General features: G+C 39.7%; 1 protein-coding gene across 1 annotated transcript in view; it reads right to left on the bottom strand.

The window, feature by feature from the left end:
* FRMPD4 (FERM and PDZ domain containing 4) overlaps positions 1 to 14,588 on the bottom strand; it is a 290,296-nt gene that overhangs the window by 102,445 nt on the left and 173,263 nt on the right. Inside the window, exon 2 of the mRNA XM_041472374.1 lies at positions 6,261 to 6,377. Within this exon, the coding sequence (XP_041328308.1) occupies positions 6,261 to 6,377 (117 nt within the window). The remainder of the gene's footprint in view (positions 1 to 6,260; positions 6,378 to 14,588) is intronic.

Raw genomic sequence — 14,588 nt, 5'->3', positions numbered from 1 at the left:
ACCAGTGGCCAGTAAAGGGGAACAATTACTTCCCCAGCCCTGTTGGTCCCACTATTTTTGATGCAATCCAGGATGCTGTTGGCCGGCTCAGCCATCTGGGGACACACCATCTCATGTTCAGCCTGCTGTCAACCAACACCCTCAGGTCCTTTTCCACTGGCCTGCTTTCCAACCACTCTCCCTAAGCTTGAGTGCTGCAGGGAGTGTTGTGACTGAAGTGTAGGAGCCAGCAAATTGGACTTGTTCAATTGTTCCTGTCTGACCATCCAGGAGTCACTCTATCACATTCACACCACCTAAGCTGGCACCAAGGCCCCTTGACAGCTACACACACCACACTCATCATCAGACCAGGTTTCCTTACCAGCACGACCCCAAGTTTCCCACAGCAGAATCTTACAGGTCTTGATGGTTAGAATAATTTAATCACGGTGTAAAAACAAAATAACAGCTTGAGCTGAATGCCTCTGAGGAGGGACTCTGAAAAAAGGAAGCCTGGGCTTTTATATCCTTACAGTTTTAACACAGGGAAGTCTGGGATCCTTGGCTCCTGCTGTGTCTCTGAGTGTCAGGTCACCTGGCTGGGCCATAGGGCCCCGTGCCCTTTGTTATCCAAAAAGTTGGCAGTTCCCAGCCTGTAGTGCCAGCTCCCACCCCACAGAGCTCAACCTGTAGCTCCCATTGCAGCTGCACACCGAGCTACCTGCACTGAGTGTATTACTCAAAAGAACCTCACACCACGTGTAGGGCCTCACCCATTGATCCAGCCTGTCCAGATCTCTCTGCAGAGTCTTCCAGCCCTCCAGGAGATCAACACTCCCATCCCACTTAGTGTTGTCTGTGAACATACTGAGGGTGCCCTTGGTCCCCTCATCCCGATCATCAATCAAGGTATAAAAGGACTGGTCCAGTACTGAGCTCTGAGGAACCCCCGCAGTGACTGGCCCCCAGCTGGATGTGATACCATTCACTTCTATTCTCTGGGCTCAGCCATACAGCCAGTTTTTAGTCCAGTCAAGAGAGCACCTGTCCAAGATGTGGGCTGCCAGCTTTTCTATGAGAATGCCATGGGAGACAATATCAAAGACTCTGCTGAAGTCCAAGTAGCCCACATCCTCAGAGTTTCCCTCATCTGCTAGGTGGGTCACTTAGTCATTTCAACTGCCCTAGCAACCACGCCATATTAACATAAATAAAATTCAGAAAGACTTTTGACAGGTAGTACTCTCCCAGTTCTGCTGTGCACTCGGGAGACTGACCCATGGATTCAAACCAAGCAGTAATAATGCTGCAGGCTTTGACCTCTGGGTGTGCTTCCTTTAATTTCTTGTCTGGGATCCCAGCTTGCTCAGTTTTTTCCAGACTGGAGTACAGAAGCAAGCTAATATGCACAAAGTGCAGATAGTCAGGATCCTTGGAGTCAAATAGGGAGCAAACCAAAGTGGAAACACAGACAGACCCCATCATCCTCTCCCAAGCAATAGCAATCAATAAAAATAATAAAGCAAAATAAACACAACCAATAGCACCTCTTGCAAACAAGGATATGGCAATAAACTGACCTAATAGACCCCTCTATCTTGAGAATCTAGTAACTAACTACACCTTAGTGGAACCTGTGTTACTTTAAGTTCACATGAGAAGGGCTACACTTCCTTTCAGCTAAGTTTATTTCACATTCTCCGGTCTTTATTTGAATGACAGAAACCAGATCCATCAAATACCAAAGTATCTCATTCCTTGGGAATTAAACAGCAATAGGAATCAAAAATGTATGACTTCTGAAGGTGGTGAATGTTGCTTCAACTTGCACCTTAAAGTGCAGGTGCAGAGCAGCTTAAGACAATACAACTCTGTTGCAACCCTGTTCTCAAACCATTCAGATATTTCATGTGGCAGCAATGCTCATCACCTGGTAATATCCATGGTCCGAGCAGGAGGCTGGACAGGCTGACCTTCAGAGGATTCTTCCTTGCTAAACCATTCTACAGCTTCATCAGACCATGGAAAGGACTGGCTTAGAGCAAAACTGACATAAAATTTATTGCTTTCTCCATAAGATTGACTTTTTATTAGCTTTTGCCTGTTTACTTCCCTCTATCAACTTCCCTCTAGATCTGACAAGCAGCAAAAGGGAAAGGACAAAGATATACAGGTCCAAAAATCAGTAAGATCACAGCAGTGGCAAAAATAAGGACCTAAACTTGCCATGAGTCTTAACCTTTTGTATACAAAATCAGCCAAAACCTTCTGCTCCTTCTGCTCTCTGGAATACTATATTCACACAAAACCATTTTTAATAAGTGTCATGCTTTTATTCACATTAACATTACAGAATTTCTCATAATCATATACTACACTGCATATATAATAGATGCAAATACAACCCTTAGGACTTTAAAGTGGTTAAATATACCATATTCAAATTATTTCATATTAACAGTTTAATTCTGCTGTGGAGTACAGAAATATGCTGGGAGAATACTAGATGATTGCCATCCTCCCATACTGAAATGCATTACTTATATCAAACACTATTTCAAGTAGAAGGGGCAAGTTAAAAGGGAATGGGTGAAGTTCTGAAACTTTTATGTACTATGGCCTAAACTTAAGAAAAAATATTTTTGAGGTTTGCAAAATGACCCTGGTTGTGCCATCTGTACAGAAGAGATAATGAATTGATAGCAATATCTGAAAATATTTTGATAAAAGATTCTTCTCACACTTTTACAAAAGCACTGCCTGGTGATGGAAGCTGCCCCTGATTAGCTCATGTCATAAGGGTTTTCAGAGATTTGAAAGAAATCAAATTTGCCTCAGCAGAAAGAATAAACATCTCTTCCCATTCATGCTTTAAAGCATTTGCACCAACACTATATAATTACATTTCATTTCACCAGAAGATTCTCCTGGATTCTCTATTCCTCCCACAATTTCAAAATTACAATATGTCTGCTTACAGTTGAATGGATATGTACATATGGCACAAAGTAAATTATTTAATTAAAAAGCAGTTAATGTCGCTATGAATGATGTTACTTCCTTTTACAGAACTCACACATACATTTTGTTGTGATGATACCTGGTTTATAGATCTTTGATCAAAACCAAGCAAAGTATTTGAATTGCTTTTTCTCCTTCAGTGTGATGCAATTTGTTAATCTGCATGGTTATAAAAAGCCTTAGAGACGATAAAAATGCTATCTCGCTGATCTCTCTGTCTTTATTGGCATAACAGTCAACAATCATCTCACTATATCGTTCCCAAAATCTAGGTGTGAAAATGAAGGAAAGAAAATTAAATTCTGTTTTAATTTATATAGTCTCATGTAGTATTTGCAAAAAATAGTTGTTTTGAAAGCCAGAGAGAGGTTCTCTGCCAAATAACAGTCGCTGTAAGGACAAATACTATGTACACCTCCACAGAGGAATCACTGGCAAGTCACTGGCTCTACTTAGTCTTTAGTCATTCTTCTAAAACCAAGATATATCTAATGGAACTACCCAGTCACATTGTAGTAGCCACCTGGGCTAATGTTCCCTAGTAGTGGTGGATGGCTGGTGCCTCGCTGCAGCAGTACATGGCTCCAGATGGTTTCCTGATCTCATTCTGCTTCCAAAAGTACTGGCTTTTAATGCATTCCTTACATCATTTCATGTACGATGCATTACTACTCTGGAAGCACATCTGTGCACATGCTACAGACAATGCTGTTGCTGTAAAACATTTAATGCTGTATGAATATGTACTGTAGGAATATGTACTGTAAACCATGCAATGTGCAGGTAGGTATGTAGCAGTGTTCACCTTGCACCTGAAACTGCTCAGAGATTCTGGTGGGTTGGAAAGTCTGGCACAAAACATCAAAGGCTTCCACAGATCAGTTTCTACAGCGGCCTCATGCCCTTTACCTCTCAGAGCAGACTATTTTTCTCCACGTAGTCTGCTGTCCACACGCAGAGGAAAATGGAAGGAAGACCAGAGTCCAAAAGAGAATGAAAAACAAGCACCTTGTAAGAGCGTGAGAAAAAAACCTGAAACAATGACCCCAACTACAAAACAACCACAGGCCTTATATTACTTAAGGCAGTCCCTGTTACGGATTTTTTTCCTAGATGCAGTTTTCTCAATTTAAGAGAGGGATGTGGCAATTTAAGGTACTAAAAGCCATTAAAAAAAATAAACAAAATAATCATTTGCTACAGAAGATTAGTAAACATTCCCAAATTACAAAATTAATGAGTACTAAGGCATTGCTTTTTGTAAGCTAAAGCTGTTGACAGCTGCACAACAAGTGCAGCATCCCATTATGTGACCAGTGAGAAAAGAGGAGCAATCAAATGTAGCACGTCTCCTCATAATCAGGATATTAATGCTTCAAATGAATCTCATTACACAGACAAAAGCATGCCAACAGTCTGCAGAAAGTAAGAATGAGATGTGCAGGTATCTTCAGCAGCTTGAGTAACAGAAACAACAGTCTCACATCTGCACAGTACTTTGGAGGCTCACCTATACTTCTTGCAAAGCCTAATTAACTTAGGAAGAAAACCTGTGCTAATACAGTTATATTGTGCCTGGCATTCAGCTTCATGCTGCCCATCTTTCAGACATCCAAAGCATGACAAATACTTGTTGAAGCAAGAAAACAACATTTCAAAGTCAGCTTCTGAGCCCTCATTAACCCAGAAAATTTGTTCCAATTTGGACAGGTCTGAAATTGCTCTAAATCTTGAAAGCCTTCAGGTCACCAGGCTGCTACAAATCTTGCTTTGGCTCCGAAAGCAAATGCCTCCTAGGAAGCCAAGGCATACCCTGTGGGCAGAAGGGCTAGGGAAGCGAAGCACAGTTACAGGGATCTTCAGCCTTATGCTTTACAATTATTTTTTGCAGTTGAAGGATCTTGAGAGAATTAAAGACTTTTAACAGTCAATTAAAAATATGTTTGATCCTTCTCCTCTGTGTTAAAAGAATTCTAATTCTCGTCCACGACTTTTTCAAGTATCTGCAAGTTTCTAAATAGGTTGATAAAAGACAAAAATTAAAAATATTAAATTGTTATTAAATTGTTATTAAAAATAACAATTTAAAAATCCAGAACTTCACAAGAACAGAATCAAAATGCTAACCTTAAAAATTAAATGTAAGCTAAAGAAAATAATACCAAGCAGCCAATGGTTCTGCTAACCCTAGTATCACCCCTTTTTAGTGAAGAAGTTCTAAAGTCACCTAAGAGTACATTTGCTAGAACAGCAAAATGTGTTTTATCCAAGGCAACTCAGTGATTAAAAAAAAAAAATTATGCACAGCTTACAATGGGAAAAGAAAAGCCAATTATGTTAACAATTATATCATACACACTGATACTTATTTTTTTAACCAGCGCTAAAAACTATGGGAAAGCTAAGAATTAGTATATTTACTATACAGGATCCAAACACACACTTTCTTATTACCAGTATAATGAATATATTAGACAAACCAAAAGACCTCATATTGATGCCTTGGAGTGGCTACCTAAAACAGAGGCTAGACAAAATTAGGAGTATAAAAGTGGTCTTCATTAAAGGCCTTCAACAGGTGCACCTTGGGCAGTCAAAAGCCTCCGGGGGGCTTTACCTGAGATGGACAATGGTCATAAGTTAAAAGTTTGGTCTGTTTCCATATAAGGGGTTAATCCTCCAATTACAGTTTCAGGTAATGAAGTCATTTACTCCAAGTTTGCCACCCCTCTTCACTGTTGTTTACATCTCTCTGGACCCGAGACAATAAGGCGTCCTTGAGTTTCAGGCCTAGAGAGGAATTGCTTTGTCTGGATAAAACAGGTGAACAGTAGCTGACAGGCTGTGGAGTTTTAGAGCTATTCACTAAAGCAGTGCAGGATCTGAAAAATATAAAAGCTAAATCCTAAGGCATCAACGTGGAGGAGAGTTGGAAGTCTCAGTCAGAACTGACCTTCTGTCTCATTCTTTAAACATGTCATTTTTATTTTTTATTCATCTTTTGTTAATGACCTTACTTGTAATTCTCAAAGAATTACAGGTCCTTATATTATCAACATTCTCTTGAGCAAATGAAGCAACCAAGTACCAAAACAAAGAGCAGAAAGCACAGCCTGAGTGATTCCTGTGCCATAAATCAAAGCAGTGAACATTAACTGTGTCGGGCTGAAGCAGGAATTAGGATTCCAAGGGGATACAGTCAAGAGCAGGGCTGCAGTGCTGTGCCCCACACTGCACAGCTCATGCTGCCCTCTTACCTGATGAAGTAGTCTCTTCCATCTCTGTTTGCCGTCATCTCCCATCCATAAGGTGTCCCCTGGTTCAAGCTCCAGGTCCCTGAAGGGTGAGGCCAGCCTGAAGACTTATTCCTGTGGCTGCAATTTTGGAAAATGTGGAGGGGAAAAGACAGGGAAAAAAAAAAAAAGAAGTTATTTCTCTCTTGTACTTCATATGATTCACTTGACATCTGAGTACTTTTACAGTTGTGAAATACAGAGTCAAAACCCAGGCAAGGGAGCAGAGGTTAGCAGATCTATTTACATTTATGCTATTCTTTCAGTCAGTAGAAAGATACGCTGTCATTTCTAACAGTTTGAGTTCAACCCTTTGGTTAGTGAATTTGTCGTTCTCCATCATTCCCACACACACAGTGCTAATTTTCAGTAGTTTTTAATAAACGGAACAGGAAGCATTTTCATTCATCATCATTCCTGGTTCAAATGCCAGTTCTCAGCACAGTTTTAGGGAAAAATAAAACAAAATCAAATCAAACCACCCACTACATCACTGCAGATCACACACACAGTGCAACACCTGGCACAAGAAGGAGCATCAACCTTCCCTCTGTAAGGAAACCAATTTTTTTCTTCTTGTGCTGGAATGAAGGAAGGAAATGACACTGATGCATAACACGCTAAATTGGCTGAATATGTGAATCTTGTTGCACTTGATCATTATCCATTAAGCCCTCCCACCAAATAACCTTTAAAAGGCTGCAGCATCTCTGAGCCCACACACTGTTATATCCCACTGCTCCAGCACTCTCTGCTAGTATTCCCACTCCCAAAGAAGGGCCCAGCAGCACTTCCAGGTGTCAGTAATCTGAAATATTACTGTTTTCCCAGTAATCTGAAATATTTTGTGAGGTACTGACTCCACACAAAAAAAAGATTCAGCTAGCAAGGATCCACCACAGTTTCCCACAGGAATACTCAACCTTTGCACACATGCTTTTCCCCTCACTTGCAGGGATTAAGCTAGATATTACTGCACATTCCCACTTTGTCCTGTAGGACTAAGAGGTTCAGAATACAACAAACAAATCTTTTAGCAAAACTAGTCAAGCCATTAATATCTGTGTACAATCTGAGAAGGGGAAAGAGCAGGAAGAAGAGGCAGAGCAACCAAAAAAACTACAGGCCTCCTAAGGGCATGTGACAGACAAGCAAATAGGAATGAGCATCCAACACTGAACACAAGCTGAAATTTTGACATGAAAACCAAAACTACACAAAATAAGAGCATGTTTTGAATAAGTTGTCTTCCTCTTTTCAGTCTTTTCTCCGCCCATCAAATATACTACAGCCTAGTTTTATGTGCTAGATTTATTAAAGTTCAAATCATAGCAAGGAATTTACTACCTCTTGCCACAGATAGAGACAAAAGAACTTGTTTTCTTTAGAGAAACAGAGCACAATGTAACCTGACAAACTCTCCTGAAGGAACAGAATTGGTCTCCATGGACAACTCAACAACTGATTGTAAATTGCTAAATTCAATGAAGTTGTGCATAGTTAATCTTTCCCAAAGGAGGAATGTATCATTAAAAACAAACTAGCTGCTCAACCCTCCCCCTTCATTTCAAGGATTAATCACAATTGAGAAAAAATATGGTGCTTCAAAATACAATTTACATGTAAAGTAGAGCATTACAATGGAATGCTAGGTATCATTTGGTTTATCAACTACATTAAGTACCCTGTCTTCAAGGAGTAGAAAAACATTTCTGTTACCATATTCAAACACTGGTATTTGCCATAAGGCATGGCATAAATCTAATATTGAAAATGCTAGAATTCTTTTAAAAATTACTTCTTCAAGGCTAACCAAACACATAAATGTCAGATATGCTACACTACCCCAGATAAATACAACTAATCCATTTCTGATCCAAGGAATTTATTAGAAAACAGTCATACAAGGAACAAATCCAAAATACTTTCAACAACACTCTCTCATGCAGTTTCTTGTTAAGCTGAGCATAAACATTTCTTTTTCTCCATATGCTTGAGAGACAAAGACAGGATCCCTTCTTTTAGACAGGAGCCATTCTACAATGTGAGAATGTCAGTTTAACTACATGTACAGGCTTCAAATAACACTTTAGAGTATTTGGAATCCTAACCACTGCAGTTAACTAAATACACTAGAATGTAACCTTTTTTAGCAAGACTGTATAAATGGATACTCATCCATTTAACAGTTTTCCTTTTAATTAGATGTGTTTCACAAACCCTGTGCTATAGTTTCACCATCTGTTAAATGGATACAGTGACATTTAAATTCCCAAGTAAAGTACATCAGACTATCAGATAATTTGTAGGAGCATAGGCCAGTGGTGATGATCAGTATTGTAACTCTCTACATACAAATTAAGGGTTCATCTTTGTATGGATTATAGCATTAGTGGATTTTAAGGTAAATCTAATTCCATTGAAAGCTTTCTTTGAGCCCTTAAAACATTAATGGTGTCAGAACCATATCATATATGACAGGTAATAACTGTCCTACTTAACTATAAATATGTCTACATCTGATCTACTCCTCCAGACTTTCTTACAATCAGTGGGATACAAATTAGCACTTGAGATACTGTACGCACCTACATTAGATGTGTGCAAATTCACAGTGGCTCCACAAGGAAAAAAGACATAATTTTTCCTATAGCTATGGTAGAATTCAATAATAAACACTCAAGTCATAACAATAAAGCAAGGTCTTTACTCTCAGAGGTGACTAGGATTCCTAGCTGCCTGTACAGTCTGAAAAAAGGAGGAAGTGAACTGCATTTTTTTCTACACCTCCCTTCACTTGTTGAATATAATTCTGCTTGTCTGCAAGAATTCTCTTCAGTGGCCACTATGAAGGGCAAAAGATGGCAAAGAGGCAATAAATGCCAGAAATGATAAGCAAGTCAGGCATTTCACTTGGGGGAAGAACAAAGATTACATCTTGGTAATCTTTAAGTCAAGAGGATGCCTTAGTGGAGAGGAAGATCATCAGGCCCTGGGAGATCCCTGTCCAAATCCTACCTCCATGCTGGTGATCCTGGATAAATCCTTCAGCTCACTGATCACCATTTGCCATTTCCTTCCTGCACAGGCAAAGGTGGAGCACACCAAGAGTGCCTAGATTTATGGCACTTACAAAGACCAAAAATTCAAAGAAAATGCACCTTCTACTTCAGCAAGCCTGGCTGCAGAGGCAGCGCTGGCACTGCTGTTGCTTACTGCCTGCTGTCCACCACCCTCCCTGCAGAATCACGGCAATGGGAGAGCCTGGCTGCTGGAGAGCCTTTAGGAGCACAGCTCTTGGCTGTCAAACTTCACTGTGAGAGCTAGGCCAGCACCATGCCAGCAGAGGTCTGAAAACAAGGCAGATTAGCTAAAATATCCCCTCAACCTGCTTTTGCCATTCCTGCTGCAGAAATATAAAACCTGATCCCTCCGAATTGCTTGACATTAAACAATCAGTTCATTAAATCACCAAAGTGGTGATTACTGAAGGGGTGTGTAAGGAATCAGTGTGTCCTGTGGAGGGACATTCTGATTGATAATGCAATAGCTCTGCCACAGCAAACATCCCAGGTCAGCCTTTTTTCTGTCCTGTGCTTGAGTAATGACCTGAAACATGAGATCATATGTAAAGTCTCCTGCACTGTATCAGTAATATGCTCTTTATGTCATATGCAGAACATACTCAGCATAAACCATGCCTTAAGAAGAAGTGCAAATCTGTAGCATTACCCACTTTTTAAAGATCAAAACTAGAACAGTTTGAATTTTTAAAGCGTACTATTAATGCCTAATGTCCAGAGCAGTACAGATAGTGTTAATAATGAACACAGAAAGCAACACCATTTCTTCTTTCAAATGTGGGGGGGAAAAAATGGTCTAAATAGGTTAAAAAATTCAATTTAAAAAATAGTATCTACAGACAATAAGTATGCAATAGTGCCCCAAACTGCTGGTTGTTGTTTTGTTTGTTTTTTTTTTTTTAAACCAACAATTGGAAATTCCTCTCAATAGGTCTTTGCTACAAAAATATTGACAGACTTTTTAACTGTGCCACCTCTATAGCCCAAGACTGTAAATTCTGTTATAAATGTAGTTCTTCTCTGAACTAGTGGAAATTAAGCTCTCAGACTGTAATTTTAAAACAGCATAAACTGGCACTGATACAAAAGTATTCCCATTTTCCCAGCATCTCCTGCTTCACATCACAGTTGCTCCCATGCCAATAAAAGTAAACTGGTTCACCTGAAAATTAGCAGCTATTTTTTTCCATTCAGATTCATCTCTGTTTACTTCATGGCCTCACAGATGGTCATATGGCAGCAAAAATGAATGGTAAAACTGCATTCTTCAGAGAGTTCTTAGGTAAAGCACTCAGTTAAATGGAATATCCCAATTGTATTTATCATATTTAATGTGTAATGGGGCACAACACTCAGTACACAGTTGGGCCATGTCTTCCAAAATGTTCCCATCAAAGCAGCTCCCCTTGAAAACTCTCACTCAACACAACTACAAAAAAAACACCCTTAGCTTTTTTTTTCCTCTGCCTTATTTTCTCCCAGTGTTGCTTTTAGTTAATATGTGTTAGTGCACAGCACACGCTATCAAAGCTGAAATTATCCAAAGAGTTTCTGACAAAAATCTTCATAATACAGAGTTTAAAATCTCTGTATGTGGAACCATATAGAGCCCTATGATTTTCCTAAGTATAAATACTTTGAAATATTAATATTCTATGCATACTTTCTCTTTAGGTATTAGTAATTTTTTAAGCATCTACCTTGGATTTCCTCAGTTGGATTAAAATAGTGGAAGGATTATATTCTAATGTTGTTTTATAGCAAGCCCTTGAACTGCTGCAACTGTGGTGGATGGCTGAAATTACAGAATGTTTATTATGGGGATTCACCTTATAATGTCGTGTTTACCATTTGGATATTCAATGTCCTGGAATCATCTTGTTCATCGTACTTCCTCATATACAGGCATTATTTTTTTCCTGAAAGCACTGTCTGCAGAGGCAACAGTGACTCACACGAGGCTGACCATGTAACACAATAAACTCAGCGTTGGGAATGGAGTAACAGAGTCAATAACAGTAACAGTTGCTTCCTTTACATATATTAATATTTACATGAAGAAAAAACCTTCCAAGTTTCAAGTCTTGCCATGTAGCCTGACTTCATTTCAACTCTCCATTGGTATAAAAGCCAATTTTCTCTTTTCAAGCAGCTCTCTGCATCCCACATGCCAATACATAGGTCCCTCTCCCACCCATCGTAAAAGAAAGAATCCTGAACAAAAGCCACATTGCACTCCCAGAGCTGCTTGTTCAGGACACACAGCTCCACAGCACAGAGGCAATTCTAGCCACAATAATCCCAAGGAGGTTCCAAGAGGAACACCAGAGATAAAACATTTTGTATTATTTGTTTTTAAAAGTAAGAACACCACACCTGAAGTATCTGCAGGGCATGTCTATCTGCAAATAGGAAACATTATTGTGACACAAGTGGAGTTCAGTAACCGTCTCTCTATGATATTTAATCTTCCACTGCCTCAGGAATGAAACCCTTCTTTCTCAATCCAGTGCTCATCCTCTCCTGTCCCAGAAGACTACTGCAATACTTTTACCTCCATCGTTACCACTTTAACTTGAAAAAATGAGAAATGAAAGTTTTAAAGAATCTGTAGGGATACTATCAAAATCAATCACCATACCCTGCTATTGAAACTCTCCTGAGGGGCACAAAGACATGATGGACAATAGTTTCTGGATACAGGATCAAGGACACTGAAAGACTTCTTGTCTTTGTAGAGATGAGTCCTATAAACCCCCAGAGAAGCAGTCCTGCCAGAAACTCAAAAGAAGAAAATTAACTGCCCCAGACACCTTCTGCTGTAGTAAAAAACTTAATTCATACTGAGTCTCTTATTACTAAATCATTTCAGTACAGAAGGGAACCCTAATGACTTCAGATATACTTCATCTTCTACAACCCACATGCTTTCAAATCTTTTGATGGGTAAGAAAGCAGAAGGGTTTTAGTCCTCATCTAAATGTGTTCTATTTTTGAAGCTGTGTGTGTCAGTTAACAGAAATTTGATGAGTATCATCCCACAAATGAGTTTAGAGTTTCAAGCTTGTAATTAACCAATCACCAAACGTAGAATGGTTGTCCAAGACTGCTTTTCTTATTTGATCATAAGAACAAAATGCTAGAAAAATATTTTTGCCATTTGACACCTGTCATTCTCAATAATTTTGCAATACAGCCATGCTCTGGTCAAAGGTAGAATAAGGCTACTGTATTCTTCACGCTTTCCTGAAATTTTCTCCCTGCATCATGCATCATCAGGAAAAATGCAAATGCTATTCAGAAAATAAAGGCATTCACCATTCTTCTACCTTGTGTTAGTTTTTTCTATTTTCCTAGTAAGGTCTATGAATAAAGCCAGGTTGCCTTGCACCAGTTGATCAGAAATTGTCTCCAGCTCAAAGTTGTTCTTTCTTATGCGTTAACTACTCCTTAAACTCTGGCTGAAGCCACAAAATCCCAATCTTCCTTTTCTCCTGTCCCTATTTTCCACCACAGATGCTCTGAATTATTCACAGTTTCACCAAGTACCACTCATTCTTACTCCAAACAGACAACAATGCTAAGGGCTTCACTCGACCTTTAAATCCTTTGGGGGACCAGAGAAAACCTCAAGTACAACTCAAAAATTCATACTGAACTCCTCTATGGCAATTCACAATTGTAGAGAAGCTACATTTCTAGAAAACCCTATCCGACTATTTTGTCATAGATTTCATTATTAGCTTCCATCTCCTCAGTGCCTAAAACTGATTTTTTCTAAATGCAGCCTATGCCTGGATTGAGAACAGAAGACACTCCAATGAATTATGAATTCCTCCTCCAGAAGTCACTGCTCCTGCTGCCAGTCATGAGACAACAAGGACCCATGCTGTGTAGCTGATCTGAAAGGTAAGGGATCCCTTTTACCAGGGATTCCATGGCTGCCATGGGGAATGCTCCATGTCAGCTATCCTGCCACACAAGCAGGAAGTATAACAGCAGGTTCCCATCACTTCATCAGGGAAAAAAGAGGACAGTTCCACGTGGCCAGAAAAGTCTATTTGTGGACTCTGTGAGCCACTCATGGGCTCCAAAAACTTCAGCATCAATTTCAGACTCCTGTCTGTTTCACAGGCAGTACAGAACGACGAAGAACAAAACCAGTGGCTTTTCAAAATGTGCACTGTACCCATTACACACCTCATTGTACAAGGAATGGTTCCTCTCAGTCTGAAACAACGTGATGTTACCTCCAAACAAACTTTGTTCTAAGGATCTACATGTAGAACATTTTTCACCATGTATCTTCCAAAATTTCATTTTTGTTTTCCTCTCTCTTCTGTAACTGATGTGTGCAAAGACAAAAGTAGCCAAACAGCACAGTGAAGTACCGACGGAACGTGTTTGTTTCAGTTACATAGAAAGCTCCTCAGAACTGAGTGTTGGCAGCTCAAAGAGCCACTGTTGTCCTCTGTGGACCCATAACTGTCAAAGCTACAGGCAGGACACTGGGACAAGGTATGAAACAAACCTTGTGAGGCAATGCTGGACTGTTCCAGGCACTAACAATCTCCACATGCCTTGGAAAAGGGACAAGGCAAAGGTCTTGTCATTCCTTGAGGTACGTTGCCTGCCACAGAATGCTTCCTTTCTAGTCTCTGATTCCACAAAAAGTTATAAACTCTTTATCACTGACATAGCTGTTTCTTGCACTGTCCTGTTCCCTGCAAGCCAAGTCTTCCCTTTTAGCAAAAAATGTGCACTTACTCTGATTCCCTACAGTCATTGCTGCCCAGTTAATGCACTTATGAAAGTCCATTGTTTGTTTTGTTCTGGGGTTGATTTCTGGGGTTGGTTTCATGGGCTTTTTAAAATATCTGATACAGGTCACATTTTTCTTTTGCCTGTCTCTTCTCACTCTATGTTTTACATACATTATTATTAAAGATGTGCCCCCATTTCATAGAAAACAAAAGTCTCCATCATATTTTCTTTTAAACTGCCAGGACTTTTCATTTAAAGCGCACTGACCCCATTGGAGATCCAAGTCCTGAAGGAATTCCTTTCACCTCCAGAATTTTGTATTGCTAAAGCCAGAAATTACCCAAAGCAGCAAGTAGTGGTTGGGACTTGGATGCCTGTGAAAGGCTCTTTGACGTTCTGTTCTGCAGGATGCTTTAGCTTCATGCTGATGTGCACTAGAAAGTGA

This window comes from Pyrgilauda ruficollis, unplaced genomic scaffold (assembly GCF_017590135.1).
Source record: "Pyrgilauda ruficollis isolate IOZ18807 unplaced genomic scaffold, ASM1759013v1 scaffold29, whole genome shotgun sequence".
NCBI lineage: Eukaryota > Metazoa > Chordata > Aves > Passeriformes > Passeridae > Pyrgilauda > Pyrgilauda ruficollis.
The sequence above is the reverse complement of the archived record's forward strand: the minus strand, read 5'-3'. Positions and strand labels throughout refer to the sequence as shown.